This window comes from Lissotriton vulgaris, chromosome 9, assembly GCF_964263255.1.
Source record: "Lissotriton vulgaris chromosome 9, aLisVul1.2, whole genome shotgun sequence".
Lineage (NCBI taxonomy): Eukaryota > Metazoa > Chordata > Amphibia > Caudata > Salamandridae > Lissotriton > Lissotriton vulgaris.
In genome coordinates this window covers 391,488,789-391,508,157 of record NC_141697.1, presented here as the reverse complement: position 1 = coordinate 391,508,157, position 19,369 = coordinate 391,488,789, and the positions used below count along the sequence as shown (strand labels likewise).

At 42.9% G+C, this 19,369-nt stretch overlaps 1 protein-coding gene across 1 annotated transcript in view; it reads right to left on the bottom strand.

The window, feature by feature from the left end:
- The window catches only part of LOC147690172 (cholesterol 24-hydroxylase-like), a 275,267-nt gene extending 257,769 nt beyond the window's left edge, over positions 1-17,498 (bottom strand). Inside the window, exon 1 of the mRNA XM_086937765.1 lies at positions 17,182-17,498. Within this exon, the coding sequence (XP_086793891.1) occupies positions 17,182-17,318 (137 nt within the window). The 5' untranslated portion in view covers positions 17,319-17,498. The remainder of the gene's footprint in view (positions 1-17,181) is intronic.
- Positions 17,499-19,369: the final 1,871 nt, after the last annotated feature.

The window sequence follows — 19,369 nt, the reverse complement described above, 5'->3', positions numbered from 1 at the left end:
CGAAAACTAAGGAAATATAGGAGAGATACCCTCGACTATAAATTACAGGAAGTTTATACTTGGGCGGAAGTTTACGCCAGAAGGCGACAAACGAAACAATACACCTCCCAAACAGATACATCATCTACAGATAGTGATAGACCAGAACAAAGAAGAGCACCTACCAAAAACAAACCAACAGACAAACCAACAACATCGGAGCCTTTTTTAGACGCAGGCCAAACAGCACTAGAAGACCCAGGAAGGGACGCAACAAAAACAAAAGAAAAAAGTCCGCCTCAAACGAGGAATACAACAACCAGGAAAGAGAGAAAGAAACAGCATTGACCACACAGGAAAATCTAGTACTAAATATTTCAAACCAAAATCTTACAGATATACAAATTAACACTTTGCAAAGAGGATTATCGTTCGTGCCAACCAGTCACACCAATCAATTAGAATTGGAAGTCAGTCTTTTCAAGCTCACACGCAAGATGAGATTGAGACATTTCTTTGAAAACGTCATCACAGAAAAAACTACACCTAAAGACGATGAATTGAAAGGGTTGAAAACTCCAAGTAACTACATGCCTCCCATATCGCACAAGATGATAGACCTTTTTGAAAACTTATGTAAACAGGAAATCAATAAAATCAACACCAACAAGAGGGCAAAGAATCCAAACATGTCCAAAAAAGAATTCGGAGCCATCGAAAGTATAGCCAACAACACCCAAATAATCTGCCAAAAAGCAGACAAGGGAGGAGCAACAGTAATTATGGAGAAAGAGTTCTACGAGGCAGTCATGCAAACACACTTAGGAGACACAAACACCTACATGGAAATAAATTATGATCCTACCATGGAAATACGAAAAACGTTACAGGTCATATTGAATCAAGCCACCGAAGAGGGAACCATCAACGAAAAAACAAAACAATATCTGACGCAAGAAAATCCAAAGAGTCCCACTATATACCTGGTCCCCAAGGTACATAAAGATCCAAAGAAACCACCGTGCCGACCCATCGTTTCCACTAAGATGAGTATCCATGAACCAGTGGGGAAATTTATAGATAGATATTTGCAACCTTTAGTCATCAAAAACCTCTCCTACATAAAAGACACCACAGACTTTTTGGTGAAACTACAAGCAGTCAAAATTGAACCAGATTGCATCATGGCAACCATTGATGTAAAAACATTATACACAGCCATACCCCACAGAGAAGGCCTAGATGCTATAGAGAAAGCATTACTACAAAGTACATATACACAAGACCTACAACTCTTCTTGCTGAAACTCATGGAATTCACTCTCATGAACAGCTACTTCACCTACGAGAAACACTGGTATATTCAACTCAATGGAACCGCCATGGGAAATTGCGCCGCACCGGCGTATGCGAATTTGTTCATGGGAGCATTTGAGGAGGAACACATTTATAATGACCAGGAATGGGCTACACATTTGCTAGCCTACATGAGATTCATAGATGACATGTTCATCATATGGAAAGGAACCCAAGAATCTTTGGAACAACAATTAAAAAGATTGGATGAAAAAAACGAAAGAATCAAATTCACATGGAATATTAACGACACCACTATTCAATACCTTGACGTGGAAATCACATTGAAAAATGGAATCATCATGACGAACCTGTATCGGAAACCTACCGATAAGAACAACTTACTACATTACTCCAGCCACCATCCTCCAACATTGAAGGCACACCTCCCCTATACTCAATTTCTAAGGGTTAAACGAGTGGTCTCGGAGGATCACGTATGCCAGGAACAATTACAAAACATGGCACACAGATTTGCAAATAGAGGCTATCCAGAAGATATGATCCGAAAATCACAGGCCAGAGCCGAAATGAAAACAAGATCTGAATTACTAACTTACAAGCCCAGTACCAAATCACAGAGAATAACATGTGTCAGTAAATACTCAAATGTGAGCTCCCAATTCAAAAGAATCATTTATAGGAATTGGCAAATAGTCAAAATGGAAAGCGATTTCAATGGAATATTCGACCAGGAACCTTTGTTTGCTCACTCAAGAGGCAAAAACCTAAGTGATCTGTTAAAAAAACCCAAACAAACCACACCCCATCAGATATACAGAGGAACAGTACCGTGCTTAAATTGAGCCAACTGTCACAACATCATCAAGGGGTCGAATATCAGTCACCCTATGAAAGGACACAAAATACCTCTGAGGGTTAATGCAACTTGCGACACCACGAATGTGGTTTATCTTTTAAAATGCCCATGTGGAAGCGTATATGTGGGACATACTGAAAGAAAACTAAAAGTAAGATTGACAGAACACAAGAGCAATATAAGAACCCACTCCACGAAATCCACAATAGCCATCCATTTTGAAGAAAAACGACACAATCTAAACCAATTGAGAGCTTGTGTTTTGGAAATTGTACCAAAAAAGGAAGGAACATTGAACAAAAAGAATTTGTTGAAACGTGAAAATCACTGGATTTATTATTTGAACAGTCTCAAGCCGAATGGCTTAAATGATCGAACAGAATTTTTATGTTATTTATAACCCAGTTTGTACATAACACACCACATACCCCAGAATGAGATATTAACATAGCAACTCTAAACCACTTCCCGGTTTTGGAGCGCGTTGATTAACTTCAACCCATTGTATTCAAGTGTAACACTCATAACATTTAGTAGGTAAAGTTATATGAGTTGAAAACGTTATGTTTACCACACACAGCAGTTAAAAAGAAAAAAAACACGTTAAACTCCCACACTGCGCATGCGCAACTCACGCAGCGTCAGCGTCATTACTCAGAGTTAGAGAGCTCATTTCGTAACAGACCCACCCGCAGGCAGGAGCGGAAGGAAACGATCGAAGTAGCACAAGGTGAGCAAGGGCGAGAGTAAGGATAACCAGAATGGTAGCGAGTTTTTAACCGCGTGCAGTACAGCTTTTAAGCCCATTCTTCCCCCTTTTTTTATAAAACCACAGCCTAACGGACAGCTAATATTTAGCGCTTTAGTATCACGGTAACCGAACGCACATTAGCACTAACTCGAGTGGGAGGCAAACTTTTAGTTTAAAAACACACAGATATGCATGTGAGAGTAACAAATGTTATAACAAAATGTGAATGTAACTACTGTTCATTTAAAGAAAGTTACAATGTATACTGTTTATTTTGTTTGTAGAAAATCCCTGACGAAGGTGAACCTTTTCACCGAAATGCATTGGATTATGTCGCTACAAACGATGAATGAAAAAACATTGTGATAACCAAGAACAATGTGAAATATAATTTTACTTTCAAAAAAACATAACGGCTGATTTGAATTTTTTGAATTAAAACTTTAGCTGATTCAGCAAACACACTGGTGCCATGGGAGATGCACCTATGGATCTATAGGTGTGCAACCGGTGAGCTTCTATTAGACACCGCCAGCCATATTATGATGGGCTTTGGGGAATGCCTTTCTGTGGCGGCAATTCCGCGACGGAAAGGCATGCGGAGACTCCCTGCGGGGGCCCGTTGCGGGTCACCTGGGACTCTGTGGGGTGCACATGGGGGGTACCTATGGTACACCTCCGCATTTCAAAGTGCACATGGCAGGCACTGCGCGTTGCCAGTCATGTTGTGCTTTAAAATGCACAACGTGCATTTTTACCATTGCAGCAGGCGGCGCATACAGTAAAAATACAGGATGCGCCCGCAAGTGTGGTGGGTGCATCCTAATGGCCAAGGCGGGACTGCCGCCCGATGGCGAGCGGTCCGTTTTGCACGGGGATGGCGGGCGGGCAAAGTCTGCCCGCCATCCTAATGGACCCCTTCGTCTTTATTATTCCATTTCTTTGCAATGGACTGGCGATGTGCATTGTGATGTTCACTTACTATGGTTTTGATAACGTACTCTCTACCATATTGTAGTAAGGTGATTACCCCGCCGCTTCTGTGTTACTCTTGCTGTGTGCACTGAGTGATGCCAACTCTCAGAGTGTAACATTCTAATATCCCTTTTTAGATCGAGCCTAGACAGGGCATGTGCTGCTCTGCAAGGCATGCTGTATTCAGGTAGGAACTTGAACCTCTGTACACTCTCAGCACATATTTTTCATTGGCTTGTGTCACTGTCCACTGTAAACTGTGGCTGTTCATTGGTCAACAGTCTTAGTAATCGCTCCTTAGTACTGCCTTGTCTCATTATGTAACCTCTCGTGGCGAAACCCCATGTTACGTGTGTTGACTTGTTACCCGGTAGGCTTTAATTACAGCCTCCGAGCACTATTTCATCAAAAAGCTTTGTTCTGCCTGCTCTTGCAGGCAGGACAATCTCTCTCATAAAGCTTTAAAAAAAATGTTTATAGCACAGGCACCAAATGCATTTCAAATGTAATAGGTATCCCATTTGCAAGAGTTTAAACTATTGGCATTGTAAATGACAATGCCTTATATTTATCTGTTTTGAAAGCAACACATAAATAAAAGGCACAGTAATTTGCAATGGCAATAGCTCAAACTCTCGTAAATGCAAGGCCTATTGCATTGCAAATGCTTGTTTATGTTGTATTCTAAAACTAATTTCACTTGTTTCCGTTCACAGACTGCCAGGTGGTGAAAGAGGTTTTGTAATTTTTATTTAGCAAAATCCCGACTGTCAGCTTCCTTTCCTTTATGGTAGATATAAAGGAAATACTTTCTAACCAGAACATGACAAGCACTTATTATTTAGACAGTTTCTCAGAATTAGTGCAATGTCTTTGTATCCATCTTTTCAAAATTTCGTCAGAGTTCGGCCTCAGACTTTATCCGAATATGTATCATTTTCTTTTGATGGTTCAACACGGTCAAACATTTTTTAGTTCCCTAAAATGCACACAGTAATTTTTGGGCCCATAATGGGGTGGGGAGGGGCAGCACATACCACAGACCAGCTTGTTGGTGTGTAAAAGGCCGCTTTATTGGAAACAGGTGCACTTTACAATTACATACCCTTGGCCTGTGCTGAACAAACTAGTCCTCACTAAATATATGCTTCCTAACATACCTTCTTCCCCCACCCCTAAAATTGGATCCCCTTTGCAACAATATAACCACAAACTTGCAATTCGCAAACTCTTACCTACCTAACTATATAACTTCTTATATCTACCCAACAGTAAACCCCAAACTCATCACTACCCCCTTGCATTTCTAGGGAAAAAACGCCAACCCAGAGGCCTTCGTACACACCCAGCACCGGCTCCAGCGACAAAGCCCCTGAACAGAATATACCCCCCCCGGTGCACCTGCTCCCAATTAGACTATCTCGCAAAAGAAAGCTCATACTGCAAAACCTGCCAAACAACCGTCATTCTACGCCCTCCTCACCAAAAATTTTAAAGGGCGGGAAACAGCTAGCACCCCCAGGAAACCTCCCACCGGCTGCTGGGTCGCTGCCACCAAAGTGGTGAACAGCCTCACAAAATGCCCGGTTAAGTAACCACCAGCCCAAGGTAGCCCAACACCAGCCCAAGGGGAGCCCAAGGACCAGCCCAACCAGCCCAAAAGGAAACCAAGTAACCCAAACCAGCCCACTGAGGTGCTTGCTGTCCCCCCCCACCCGCCAAAATCCCCTGGGAGTGCCAGGCCTCCCGCTGGTTGGCCGCCCCTCCCGAGGCCCTATTTTCATGTAGTAATTTGACAGTAGGTGTTTGATTCCACAACGTGCATGAGGTGTGACATACAAGTGGCTGTGCCATTGAAAAAATGTCTGTTCTAATTCTTGCGCACTTTGCATTTCTTTCCTTGGCTCTCACTACTCCACCGATCCTCTACCAACAAGAACCAACAGGAACAGTGTATCAGCTTGTACCGCTTTGCCCAATGTGACCTTTGTGAAGGACAGATAAGCAGTAGTTTAATAAGCTTATCAACGCTGATGATTCATTGCCTCCAACAGCCTCAAGGTCTAAACAAGTGCAAGCCCTTCCCGTTTAAATAAACATGTGTAAATGCAAACGCATTTACCTTCCACACTGGTTGAATGCCAGTAGGTAACTCTTACAGTATGGCACAGGGTGGAATTATTACTCCGTTCATAAAACCATTGTACTCACTACTTTATATGAGGAGAAAGCTGTATTGCAAAGTCAGTGGCACGTGTAACCCTCTGCAATAAGCAGTGAACTCTATGGATAATGAATGGCATTAGCAACAGTGTATAGTGCCAGACACTATAAACGCATGATGTTCCAATTAAAAGAAGCGGAGTTGCCACTATCCAGATCACTGATATGCAGTTGTTGTATAGGAGTCACGTGCTCAAATATTATTGATTGTGCTCCTTTATCGTACCCAACAATGGCTGTCTACTACATCTCATGGTGGCTGCCAGCCCTGCATGAGAAATGAGAAATGTCCATGACTGTCACATGCTACATCTCACGGTGGCCATCAGCCCTGAAAGAGGAATGGGAAAATGTCCATTGCTGTCACATCACACCATGCAGCAAAAAATCAGCCTAATGCCATCAGGAAGTAAAAAAACTGAATTGATTAATTTGAATCATCGCATTATGACATCTGATAACAATAGTTTGTACCGGAAAAATCCAAGTGCAGTGCCATTTAAATCTCAATGTCATATTACACGAAGGACCACAGCAGTTTGTGTGCCCCATGTTATTATAGCCTGTGTGTGGAAGCGATGTTAGCCCCTGCCTAATGACTAATGGTTATACCTGATTTGCATTTTGAATAGTTCATATAAATTAGTGAGTTTCTGGCCTGTGCACATGCCCCATATGGTGAAGCAGGCACTTGGACAAAAATACCCTCTGGGACATGGGAACTGTGCACCACCAGGGAAATTACCCATATATTGCGTTTTCTACCGAGTGATTTACGTACTGTAGAGAAACTTATGGCGTAGCGCCCAGAGGATCCTCAAGACTCTTGTTGTACCCTCCCACGTAAATCCCTCGGTAGGAACAATTTCCTGCTGCAAATTAATAGAACTAGGCAGTACTCTCCTTGCTGGTTGTCTTAAGAGAAGACCTTGCATATTGTGGCCAGTTAAAGGCAGGTCCAGGTGGATTACCAATTAAAGGTAGGTCCAGTAATCCACCTACATTAGGTCAGAGGACGCATAAGCCATCCAAATATAGACAAGTGTCTCTTTAAATGCTTGACTTATTCACAGGGAACACTTTACTTTCAAATACTCATGCTCATGCTGAAGAGATGTGATGCCAGTCCACAGACCTGGGCTTGTATCAGCAGACAAACTGAAATGATTATAAAAAGGACCTTCAGTCTGATTTTCGGTTGCAGAATGTTTCCGAAACCTTCACTTATTTGGGATTTATGTAGTTTGTTTATTTGCGAAACAAGCACATTCAGCGTAGTAATAGACTAATACAATATATGCTAATGGCATTTGAGATTGCAGAACACCATCTCTTAGCTTAGATATAGCCTTTTCCTGTCCAGTCCCTGCCGAAGGCAAAGGCTGGGACAGAACCTTGGGTTCTTCAATGTGGATTCATTATGGTGCTGGCCTGCCCTACGTTCATGTGAGGTGAGGCCACCCTGTGTGCTTCAAACTACACACAGGCGAAACAACCACATGCTGCTGTTAGAAGACTCTAAGGTAAGACAAAAGGTCTACAGTGGTTGTAAACTGCCGTCCAGTCACCGCTGAGGCACAGGAGAATGTTTGTATCTTTCAAGAAGACCTGTAGTAGGTTATGGGCACCATACTCCTTATTCACACTCTAGCCTGATCTGAGCCAGTAAGATTATTCAACAATTCTTGAACTTTGGCACTTACCTATCTCATTCTGCTATGTTCAGATGGTATTATCTTATCTTATGCAGTAAATCACCCAAAGGAATGATTACACTAGATGTGGATGTGCCATTTACCAACCCATAAGGTGGTGGAAAATGCATCTCAGTGCTTCCCCCTTAATTATGGCCAGTGCACTGCAAAATGACACACTTAAGCAGTCTATACCACACATACCCAATCACACCCACTACACCGAGATAAAGGTAAAGTAAGAGACGCAGAGCCACCTACTGAACTAAACTCAACCATGTGTTCACATATTACTCTAGTTATCAGGCGCAGCTCTCTGGGATCCAGCTCATGAGCTGACAAGGTCAAAGTCTATAGATATGAGGCGGTTGAGCTCCCTCGCCGTTTACATTACTGCTGTGTCAGCAGAAAGACCAGGATGGCTTTGTTCCGTTGACCTCAATAGCTCCATGACAAAGGTTTGCCAAACCTGGTAACAGATAATGCTATTAAAAGTGAAAAGCATCGTCAACAAGCAGTAAAAGATATACTACTCACATCCAGTAGTACCACGACAATCAGTGACAGTAAACAACATCATGGCAACGAGGAACATGGCGGCCGCTGACTGAACGGTCGTGGGTGTTCCCCCGCTGGGTTCTAATGGCGGCTTGACCTCGGGGGAGTAAAAACCAAGATACCCTCACTAAGCCTCTCCCGGATGATGGTGCGGACTGAGCCTAACCTTTTTTTGGCGTATTCAGTGCCGGTATCCCTGTCTCCGCCGGCGTCCACGTTTCCATCGGCGGTTGCAGTTCCATCGTCCCTGCCAGGGGCAGGGGGGAGAAAGAGAGGAGCCTGTTGCCGGCCTTCCAGTTCGGGTCGCGGTGTGTTCACTGGAGGAGCGTGATCGGAGGGCTGGATAGTACTCAACGCGGTAGCGGCTGAGAGAGAGCGAGAGGCGGCAGCTGAGCGTCCAACAAGCTGGAGGTGGGGAAGAGCCCCAGTGTAGAGGCGGTCTGGACGGCTGCCGTGTTGCTGTAAAAACGGTGCTTTGAGGCTGGATAGTGTGGTACAGGGGGAATGAGCTGGATTGGGGGTACAGGGGGAAAGAGATGGATTGGGGATTGGGAAAGATCGGTGGGGATTGCTGGCAGGAGAGGTTTTTTACAAGACTTTTTGTATGAGTGAGGCATTGGTGAGAGTAGCTTCTTTGGGGGCAGTGGTGGCATTCTTTTCTTTTACTGGTTTTCCACCGTATTCCCTTATAGATAAAAAAGGTATATTTAAGAACAATCTTGCTGCGGTAGAGAGGGATATACTAGGCAAGGTGCGGACTGACTGTATGGAGATTGGAGCTTCTGCGCAAGAGGTTTTTTTGCCCTCCAACCCACCAGATACTCATTAAGGGCTAGAGCAGCACATATTGTCTCAAATAAACTGATCACTCATTCAATTATTCCCCAACGAATCTCCCCCCCGTTGCGGAAGTAAATATTGTGACCAGGAAGGGTAAACAGATTAAACAGGAGGGACGTTCAGGAATACCAGTAACCCCAGTTCTTCTTAAAGCACAAAAGAGTAAGGCGAAACTAAGAGAAAAGAAATCTGTAGAAACCAAAGTAAGAATTACGCCATCTTTGAAGTCTTACTATCGGGTCATGTCTCTTACTTCCTCCAAAATAAACCCTCAACCCCAATCCAACTCCCAAACCCAGCCCCAAGCTATTTGTAAACCTGAAGCAGCCACTATATTAAAATTGGGGCATGAACAGAGCAGTTTGCTGGGAAAGGAGAAGACTCTACCTGAATCTAGTGGTGTGGATAGCAGTGAGGTCAGTAAGAAAGATACGGCAGAATCCACACTACAAACTACACTAAAATCTAATCAGGATCTGGAAGTACATTCAGATATAACCCTTATCAACAGATTCTCTATTTTTGATCAGCAGGAGGAAGATATTCAGGGGTTAGAATTAAAATCTAGAGACACACCTGATTCACTTGAAACATCAGTGAAGAGGAAAAATGAAGAAGTGGCAAAAGAAGGCCCCGTCTGTTCCCTGGTGATTAAGGATATTTCAGGTCCAACCTCCCACTCACTGGCAGATATTCTATTGGCCCTGAAAGAGGGGATGGCCAACAGATTCACAGTCTCCGAGGTAAACCAAGCCGATTTGGCTAACAGATTCTTGGTTTCTGAAGCAAATCAAGCGGCTATTCGGTCCTCCTGTGAGTAATTGGCCCAGAAACTGGAAGTAGTCACTGCAAGGACGGACGCAATTGAGGAAGAGATTCCTAAGATCAAAACAGCAATGGAGGCTACGGCGTCGCAGTTTGGGAAAAGGTCCATCCAAAATAAGGAGCTTAAAGACGATCTGGAGAGGTTGGAGAATCATGCTAGGAAAAATAACCTGAAGGTTATGAACATACCCGAAGCAATGGAAGGGGATGACATTAAGGGTTTTTTGATCTCGCTCTTGAAACGCACAGTGCTAAAAGACCACCCAGGAATAGACTTAAGTTATGAAATACAGAGAGTCCACAGAGACCTGTTTAAAAGGCATCCTGGTCGGTCGAAGCCCCGGAAAACTTTGGTTAATTTCCTTTTTTTTTTTTATAAAAAATCTCTTTATTCATATTGATTCTTCTTATTTTGATTTATGATGTATATAGAGAAATAACCAATAAAACTCATAAAGTATCTAAATATTTACAATGTCTGCTTCTTATAACACCAAACACGGTGCTAACATTTTTATTTGCAAATTATCAAAATTTCTACATTGCACGGTAGATGGTCTTGGCCCTCGTTAACATAGGGGACAAAAGCACTATTTCATAATATAGTCAGATGCATACTTTTTTTGTTTTTTTGATTTTCAACTTTTTATTGCAAGCAAGTCAGATACAAACAGTACTCAGTACAACGAAAATATTAGAAAAGCAAAGAATAAGTGATTACAATTCAGCGGGTAATCCAAAATACAGATAAACTTAACAAATGACATTGAAGCAGTAACCAAGGAAAAACAAACAATCTACTCCCCCTGTTCCCCCTGAATCCATTGCTGCAATGGGGCCCATATCTTCCCCCCCTACAAGTCTTTTTACGTGACCTTTCGTAGCATAGATAGCAAGCTCCAGATTATATTTAGCTAGCAGCCGCGCCCTCCAGGTATGAAATAGTGGCGGGTCTGAACTTTTCCATTCTTGAGTAACACAGGCGCGGAAAACAGACATACAAATAAATATCAACTTTTTCTTTTCTTCAGTTATGTTAAAATTTTGGTTAATTTCCTGTCCTATTCAGTAAAAGAACAAATCTTGTCTGCTGCCCGAAAGGAAGGTGCTATCTCTTCCCCATTTGCCAAACACAGTGGGAATTGGGGAAGAGATGACCAGAGCTGAATGGGTTAGGGGCAAGGGCTCAATTGAGATTTCCAGCGACACTACGTGTTATGTGGAACAACCACATGCACATGATTCGCTCTCCTCAAGAAACCGACACTCCAATAGCAAAAATTCACCTTGAAAAGCAGGGAGACGTGTGAGGGGGGTGAAATAGAAGTCCAAAATAAACCCTCAAGCCAGGCCGCTAGTTTATGATTATATTAAAAAGAAGGTTTTTTTTAAAAAAGCCCAGAGGAGGGAAGAGCCCGAATAGGCAATCAGCCTTTTGGTAGGTAGGATTCCTCAAGGGGTTAGGGGGTTTGGGATACATGGGGGTAGGGTGGGAAGGACGGATGGGGGGAGCACAGGGTGGCAGGAAAAAAAAAGTAAAAAAAATCTCTCATCTCACTGGTTCTTTGAACTATGTTGTAAAGGCTGTTTGTTAAGTAGGGAATACAAGATGAAAAAACAAAATGAAAGGGGGCCGTAATATCCAATTTATTTCTTGGAATACAAATGGCCTAAGATGCCCTAGACGACAAAGATTAATTTTTAAATATTTAGAGATGCTACCAGAACAAGTTTGTTTACTGCAGGAAACGCACTTAAGTCAAACAGAGTCTGAGAACATCTTTTCTAAACTTCCTTGGTTACAATGTTTTTGCCACTCTCAACAAATGGTGCACTGCTGAGGTGTGGAAATATTGGTCAAGAAAGGTCTTAGTTGTGAGATAAAATCAGTCTCAACAGACCAATCAGGAAGATGGATTATCGCCCAGTTGGACTTTGAAGGGGAAAAATTGACGTGTACTTAATTTTATGGACCTAATGTGGATGACATCTCTTTTCTGGTTAAAATGCAGGTAACCTTATTTTAGCGTCGCCTCCAATGATAGTTGGAGGTGACTACTACATCCGCCTTGATCCAGTTAAGGATAGCTCCAATCGCAGCCGCGCTATTGGATCTCCCAGATCTAGAAGGGTTTTGAAAAATCTCCTTCTTAACATTAATATGGTGGATATTTGGAGAGCAAAGATGGGGGGGTTCACAGGGTTTCACTTTTCATAGTAAAAAATACCACCATTTAGCAAGAATAGACTATGTCTTAATCAATAAAGAAGCCCTAGATAAGATTCAATATATCTCCGTAGCACCTAGTCATCTCTCGGATCATGACCCGTTGCTCTTTGCATTTTCCAGAAGTAGAACGTGTTTACAACCAAGGTGGACTTTGAACAGAGTCTACCTGATAGACACAGATATTATTCAGACAATAAAAGCGGCCTCTACTGAATTTTTTATTTTTAACATGGGTTCTACCTCAATAGATCAAGTTTGGGACGCATATAAAGCCAATTTGAGTGGGGTGCTGGGTACCCAAATAAGAATTAAAAATAAGAAAATTGCCCTAGAATTACAGTCCCTTGAGTCAAGAATATTGGCCCTCGAAAGGGAAAGGAACTGTGTAATTCAAGAGAATCCCAGGGGCTTGGTGCAACTAGAGGAGGATCTTGAGAAGGTTAGCAAAATCTAAGGATTTTTCTAGATGGAAAATGTAAGACCCAGTGGCAAGCACGGAATATGGAGAACTTTGAATATGTGGAGAGAGCTGGAGCATTGCTGGCTTGGAAAGCAAGAGTAGACCGAGCAAGAAATGATATAAATGAATTTATCATAGACAATCTGGGAACAAAGTCAAGCAACTTTGAAGATATACAGGATTGTCTTTGGTCTCTATTTTCAACTCTGTATAGTGAGGAAATAACACCTTCCCCAGAAGCAATTAGCTCATGGCTTAGAGATAAGTCCATGTCGGTTTTAACGAAAGCAGCTAAAGACTCACTGGAGTGGAGGAGATAAAGGCTCAAATCAAGAGGGCAAAAAATAACAAAGCAGCTGGCCCTGACTCCTTTTCTAATGAGATTTATAAATTGTTAGACGACAAGCTTTTGCCTATTCTCCAAATCCTCTTTAACTCAGTTTATTCCACTTCTGTGGTGGTTCCAAGATCTTGGGATGAGGCTAAAATAGTTTTAATATTGAAGCCAGGGAAAAACTCGCTGTTGGCTGATTCCTACCGACCAATCTCGCTGCTGAATGCCGATTATAAAATCTTTATGGGCATCTTAGCAGGGAGGTTGGCAAAACTGGTACCACGCCTAATAAATCCCGATCTGAAAGGTTTTATGGTAGGAAGGTTTATCCAGGAGCAAACCCAAATCTTGATCGGTAACATCGACTTGGCTGAGAGGAGGAACGACCCTTTAGCAGTAGTGGCCCTGGATGCCGCTAAGGCATTTGACCGAGTGTGCTGGAGATATCTCTGGGGGTATTAGAGACTGTGGGAATGGGTCCTATATTTGTGCAAAGCCTAAAAAAATTTTATTCTGGGGCATCAGCGAAAATCCTGTTAAATGGTTCCCTGATCCCGAGTTTTGAAATAAAGAGGGGAACAAGGCCTCTGTCCCCTCTTTTATTCAATATTTACATTGAACCCCTGGCTCAAATGATCAGGTTGGATAATAACATCAGACCATTCAAATCACAAGATTATCTGTGTAAAAAAGCTCTCTACGCAGATGATGTTATTATATATACAAGTGACCCCAATATTGCCATTCCCCGGATTGAGTTACTGTTACAGGAGTTTGGTTCACTGTCAGGTTATCTTGCCAAGTCGGCCAAAACAGAGATCATGTGTTGGAACACAGTGTACAGGGGAGGCCCAGAAACTGGGGAGTTTAGGTATTTGGGGAAGGTTGAAAAAGATATAGAGTACCTCTTTGCAAGATGGAAAAATCTCTCGTTGTCTATTTATGGTAGAGTCAATCTAGTGAAGATGACTGCCCTCCCTAAACTGACTTATTTGTTTAACACCATCCCCCTTACGTTTTCACAGAAAGCTATAAATAATATCCAGGGTAAGATTGGAAGTTTTATATGGGGTCAAATGAGTGCAAGACTGTCATGGAAGAAGCTGAGAAGGAAGCTTCTAAAGGGCTGCTTGGCTCTACCAGATATTAACTGGTACCTAATGGTAACTAATGGCATTTCAGTTTAAAGGTATTAGGATGTTTCTTACAACACCAGCTGAAACTAAGTAGGGTAGCCTCTTGAGGGAAATGGCTTTGGCAGAGGGGGATAATGGGCAAGGTCGGTTCTTGTTTAAATTCGGGGCGCCCAGATTCTTCAAACGAGTATGTCTAAAGGTACGTCTAAACCGCCTTGTCAACATGGTATAAATTGAGGCGAATCTGGGGTTTGGGATATTTTTCTAATCTAGCTCCAATATGGGACTCTCCAGGGACCCCAGAGTGCTTGAATGACAGCTTAGCAATTCCATTAAAGGAGGCGGGACTGCGGACATGGTCGGAATTGGTGGATTCAGAGGGTCTACTTCCTTGGGAATATTTACTGGCCAAGATTGGTCCCACATTTTCAAGATTCAAATACATCCAATTGAGATCTTGGTATGAGGCGGAAGAGGGTGAGATTAAAGGGAATTGGGATCTTGAACAGCTTTTTTTAGATCTGCATTCAAGGAAAAAAGAAATATCTTATTGGTATGCAAGGCTGCTTGAGGCGGAAGATAGAGAGATCCCGACTCAATTGGCTGTGTGGAACTCCCTCCCCCAGTCTTTCCCTGTAGAAGAAAGATTTGAATCTTCCCTTAAACTATTATACAAATATATAAAGCCAGCGAGATTAAAAAGGAATCATTTTTTCGTGTTAAATAGGCTTTATTTTAACCCGGCCAGAATTGCGAAATTTGCCCCAATTCCAAAATGCCCCAGATGTAAAACCGATAAGGCTGATGATCTCCACATGTTTGAGTGTTCGGAACTAACTGTATTTTGAAAGAATGTGAGGGAAATATTGATTGCTATTTTCGGCATAGATCTGGAAATGGATATTAACTTGGTTGTTTTTGGTATGAACGACTCTATTGCTGAGGTGCTCTCCCAGATAAACAAAGGCCTATTTTTGTATCTGATAATCCTAGCCAGGAGAGAAATCTGTTTAAGGTGAAAAGATCCGATCCCCCCTAATAGAGAAAATTGGGTAAAAGCTATACTAAACATCGCCCGTATGGATCAGGGAGATAGGTCAGGAACACAGGTTAACATCTGGTCTCTCCTTTTGGACTGGGGTCGGCACCTACATCTGATAAACTTCTAGTCTAAAGGTGGCGGCTTCCCGGTCCAATGATTACACCTGACCTCACCACGTGAGGAAGCCCTGGGGGCGTGGATCTATGCAGTGAGTCAAAGGGCGCCCAGATTTACTATAGACGGCTTGCTAAACCTGCTCAGATCTAAGGTGAGATGAGGACAAAAAAAAAAAAACAATCTTGGCAACGTGACAGTATTGGTTACAGAATGTACCACACACCAGTGGTGACATCGCAGGTAGATAGTACCATAAACACACAGCAGCATCAGAATACCTAACTGAAGCAATTGCAGGAGCCACCTTCTTTATTTCCATTTAATAGCCCCATTTATGTTCTCTGTATATTTTGAACTACTTTAATAATCCTACTAATATTATTCGTGACATGAGACATGTTTTGAAACATACTGATCCACTAGCAACATGAGCACATAGATTGATAGGGTCCACCATTAAGTGAAAGCCTTGAGCAAGTCTTGGCCAGGAGTAGTTCTGATACAGTCACTGCTGTATCTGGAATTGAGCTCCAGGGGACTGTGCGTTTTATCAAAGGGATAGCTTCAAATAGCTCTGGTTGTTTTAAGATCTGCTAAAATCCGAACCCACGGAGATTCGAATTTAACACATACGAGAACTACAGCTTTTTCGATTTTCTCCCACGCAAAACAGGGCATAACATGCTGAATGTCGTGCTTACAGTGCCAGTATCTGCATGTCCCAGGATTTTCATGCATTTTCCTTCAGTAATTTATGCAACTTTGACTTGCCGAAATTTACTTGTGGGACATTTTAGAGCTACAGAAATAGCTTTTAAGTGAGTGAAAATGAAAAATACGTTTGAGTGTTCATTTAGATAGTTCAATGCAGTTACTATCTTTTCCTGTTAAAAACACGAGATTAGCTTCATAAAATGTTCAACACAGCCACTAAGCTCTCAGGTTCCCCAAGTCTATGTATGAGCAGCCATTCAGTTCAGATGTGTTTTTTTTGGGGGGGCATTTGGCTACTGTCCTCTATATCATATTATAAACAGAAGACCCAGTGCTTAATTTGAGCCGGTGGTTTCCGGTACTACTCACCCTTACTTAATTGTCAACAACGGTGCTTGTTAGGTGGCGCTGTCTAGCCAATTTAGAGATGACAGTACCAACTGTTACTTAATAATTCATATACAACAAAAATCACTATTACCTGCTGCCCAAGGCATCCTTATAGTTCTGGGGGCCTAAAACAGTCCAATTTATCACACTTGGGTCTGATGGTTAGTTGATGGGTTTTTCCATCCCATCACTGGAAACGCTGGCAGGGGAAAGCTGCAGTAGCCTCCTGACGAGAGCCGTGACACTTTTTTTTTTAACAAACTAATCACTGCAGAGGACAAGCGCAAGAAAACACAGAATGGACGGCATGATCGACTCACTTGTGGCTTTGGGAAACGTCAGAGCTCAGAATTAGTAGCCTAGGCAAATAAAAGGAGATCAATAGATGTTTGGATTGTCGTGTAACTTCGGTAGCATTGATGCCATAGCTACCGAAGTTACACGGCAATCCAAACATGACTTTAAAAAAAATAAAAAACATTTTTTTGCAGTTTTATATTTTGTAGCCAAAAGCATTTTGCATTGAAAGCATTACAGTTTCACTCTTCTTCACATTTTAAGCACGGGAAGGATGTCGTAAGTACTATATGAAAGCAATTAATCTACAGTTCAGTACCATACATGCGCCTATTAGTCTCTGCAGACAGTGATGTTAGGGAACACGCCCGGGTTGTCACCTAACGCATCACCCTCTCTTATCCTTCTCGGTCTTTAAGTAAAGCTATCAAAGGCCTCACCTGTCCCTCGGGGGTCCTGGGATGTGGTCGAACTTCATGTGAATGTATTTCAGATAACAGCAGTACAGCAGGAAGGCCAGGGCTGCAACAGACAGCACAACGAGCAGGAGCCAGGAGAAAAAGCCCAACAGATCCATTTCTGCATTCAAGATGGCCGTAATGTGTTTCTTCTATATGTCGAGTGAGTGGCGATCTCTTGAAATACTCACTGAGTAAACTTTACGTTCTCGCTGAACCTCTCTCACAAACCCTGGTTGAACTCCGAGTGCGCCCTGATAGCTTTTGCTTCCTCGAACTTCCTGCAAATCCTATTCCATGCGTGCTTAAAGTGATAGCACTACCTAAATTCGAAAGCATTTTCTTAATTTAGAAACTGTTAAAAAACACTGTTCGGTGTTCGCAGCTGTAATTTCTCCTTACCACATACAATTGTAATAGCTGTTATATAACACGTATTTTCAGTAGATGTTCCATTCTGTTATCCAATAACTAGTGCAAGCTTTTGCAATGCTGCAGTTATCAAATAAAATAAGGCACGGTACGTGGCTTTTATAAGTACAACGGCGGCATGCTCTATTAGACGTGCTGCCTGGCACCTTAAGCTGAATCCTTGTTTTTCTTACGATTAGAATCATGAATAGCTCAGAGATAGGGCCCATCACTATGTTACAAAAAATCATTAAAATAGAGAAGTCTAGTTTTCAAATAGTCGTTATTTAGAGAGTTTATAACCCTGGCTTTTAATTAAAAAAAATAGAGCTTTCTGTCTTCGTTCCACTGTAGTATCCTGCGAGACACGTTCTATTCTATTTCAGGACAGGAGGCTCCGATTATGCTTAGTCTCATTTCTTTACTGACACATAGCAGCCAATCACATTACAGTAAAGAAAAAACAGAAAATACGTCACCCATGAACCCAGGGCAACCATAGAGTACACCCATAGTATATAAACAGTCTCAGAGGTAACCACTTCCTCTTTCTTTGCTGCTCCGCAGCCAGTTAAGTGCAAACTTGTTATTCTATTACTGCTTATATTGTATTGTATGTTTAAATTCATACCGCTTTGTGCGCGCTGTGTGCTATTGCTTTGGCGCTTATTTCGCGCTCTTGCTGCCGTCTTGGTCGTCTAACATTTCCTCGGCCGGCGCGTCGGTGGGAGCGTGTGTCACCTCCCGGGGTCGGGCACTTGCTGCCGTTTGTCCCGTATTTTGGTGGAGGGAGTTGGGGACTGTCCTGCCTCGCGCACGTTCAGCGCGAGCAGGCTCCTTGGCTGTCGGGCGAGCCGTGTGTCTGCGCATGCGCGACCTTTGTCCCTAAGGGCTTTTCCTCGCGCAGCTGTGTTTTCTGTCAACACAGCGCCGGCTCTTGAACGCGTCTGTTGACGTATACGCCCACTGCCTGTCAGCTAGTCCCGTTTCGACGCCGGAGCTTGGAAAAAGGTCCCGGTTGTGAATTTGCATAGGCTTTGCCTAGAGTGGTTATTTTTTGGTCGGCAAGCCTCCCTCCACGCTCTATATCTTGTATTCTACGCAGTTTTTTCCTGCTTAACTTGCTGACTGTGAGGTTTTTCACTCCCTCAGACTGTGTCACTGACATACCAGATTCCTTGTCACCTGGTGGGCTGATTTACCACACTACCAGTGTATCATGAGTGGCTCCTATCATTTCGAGGAGGAAGGTGACTTTGAGGAGGAGGGGTCTGACTTTTTTGAGCAGGACCTGGTTGAGGCACTGGACAAAGGGGTACAACTCTCTATGAACAGGGCAATGGCTCGCGCCATTACACCTCTGAAGCGCCATTTGACGCAATATGCGCAACAGCAAGGTTGGCTTCCCTCCATGAAGTCCTCATCTCCTGGTAATCCCCATTCTTCGGACTTTCGGAAGTTGGCTCGGTCATTGTCCTCTAAATCCAAGGCTGTTCCTGTTCTGGTTGAGAGCGATGACCATGATGCTTCCTCCTCCTCGTCGGAGGTTTTGCCTCCTCCTCCCAAAAAACGTAAATGCAAAGAACATTTTGTGGACGCCTCCTCTCGGCCTCCTGTTTTAACTTTTGAGCCCGAGGATATTGTGCACCCGAATTCTTCCGCCTGGCTTCCTTCCCCGGCTGTGGCTGAGTATGTTCAGCAGTATATCAGGCACCCTTTTGATAAAGATGTACGAGCGCGTCTTCGCTCAGAGTGTCCG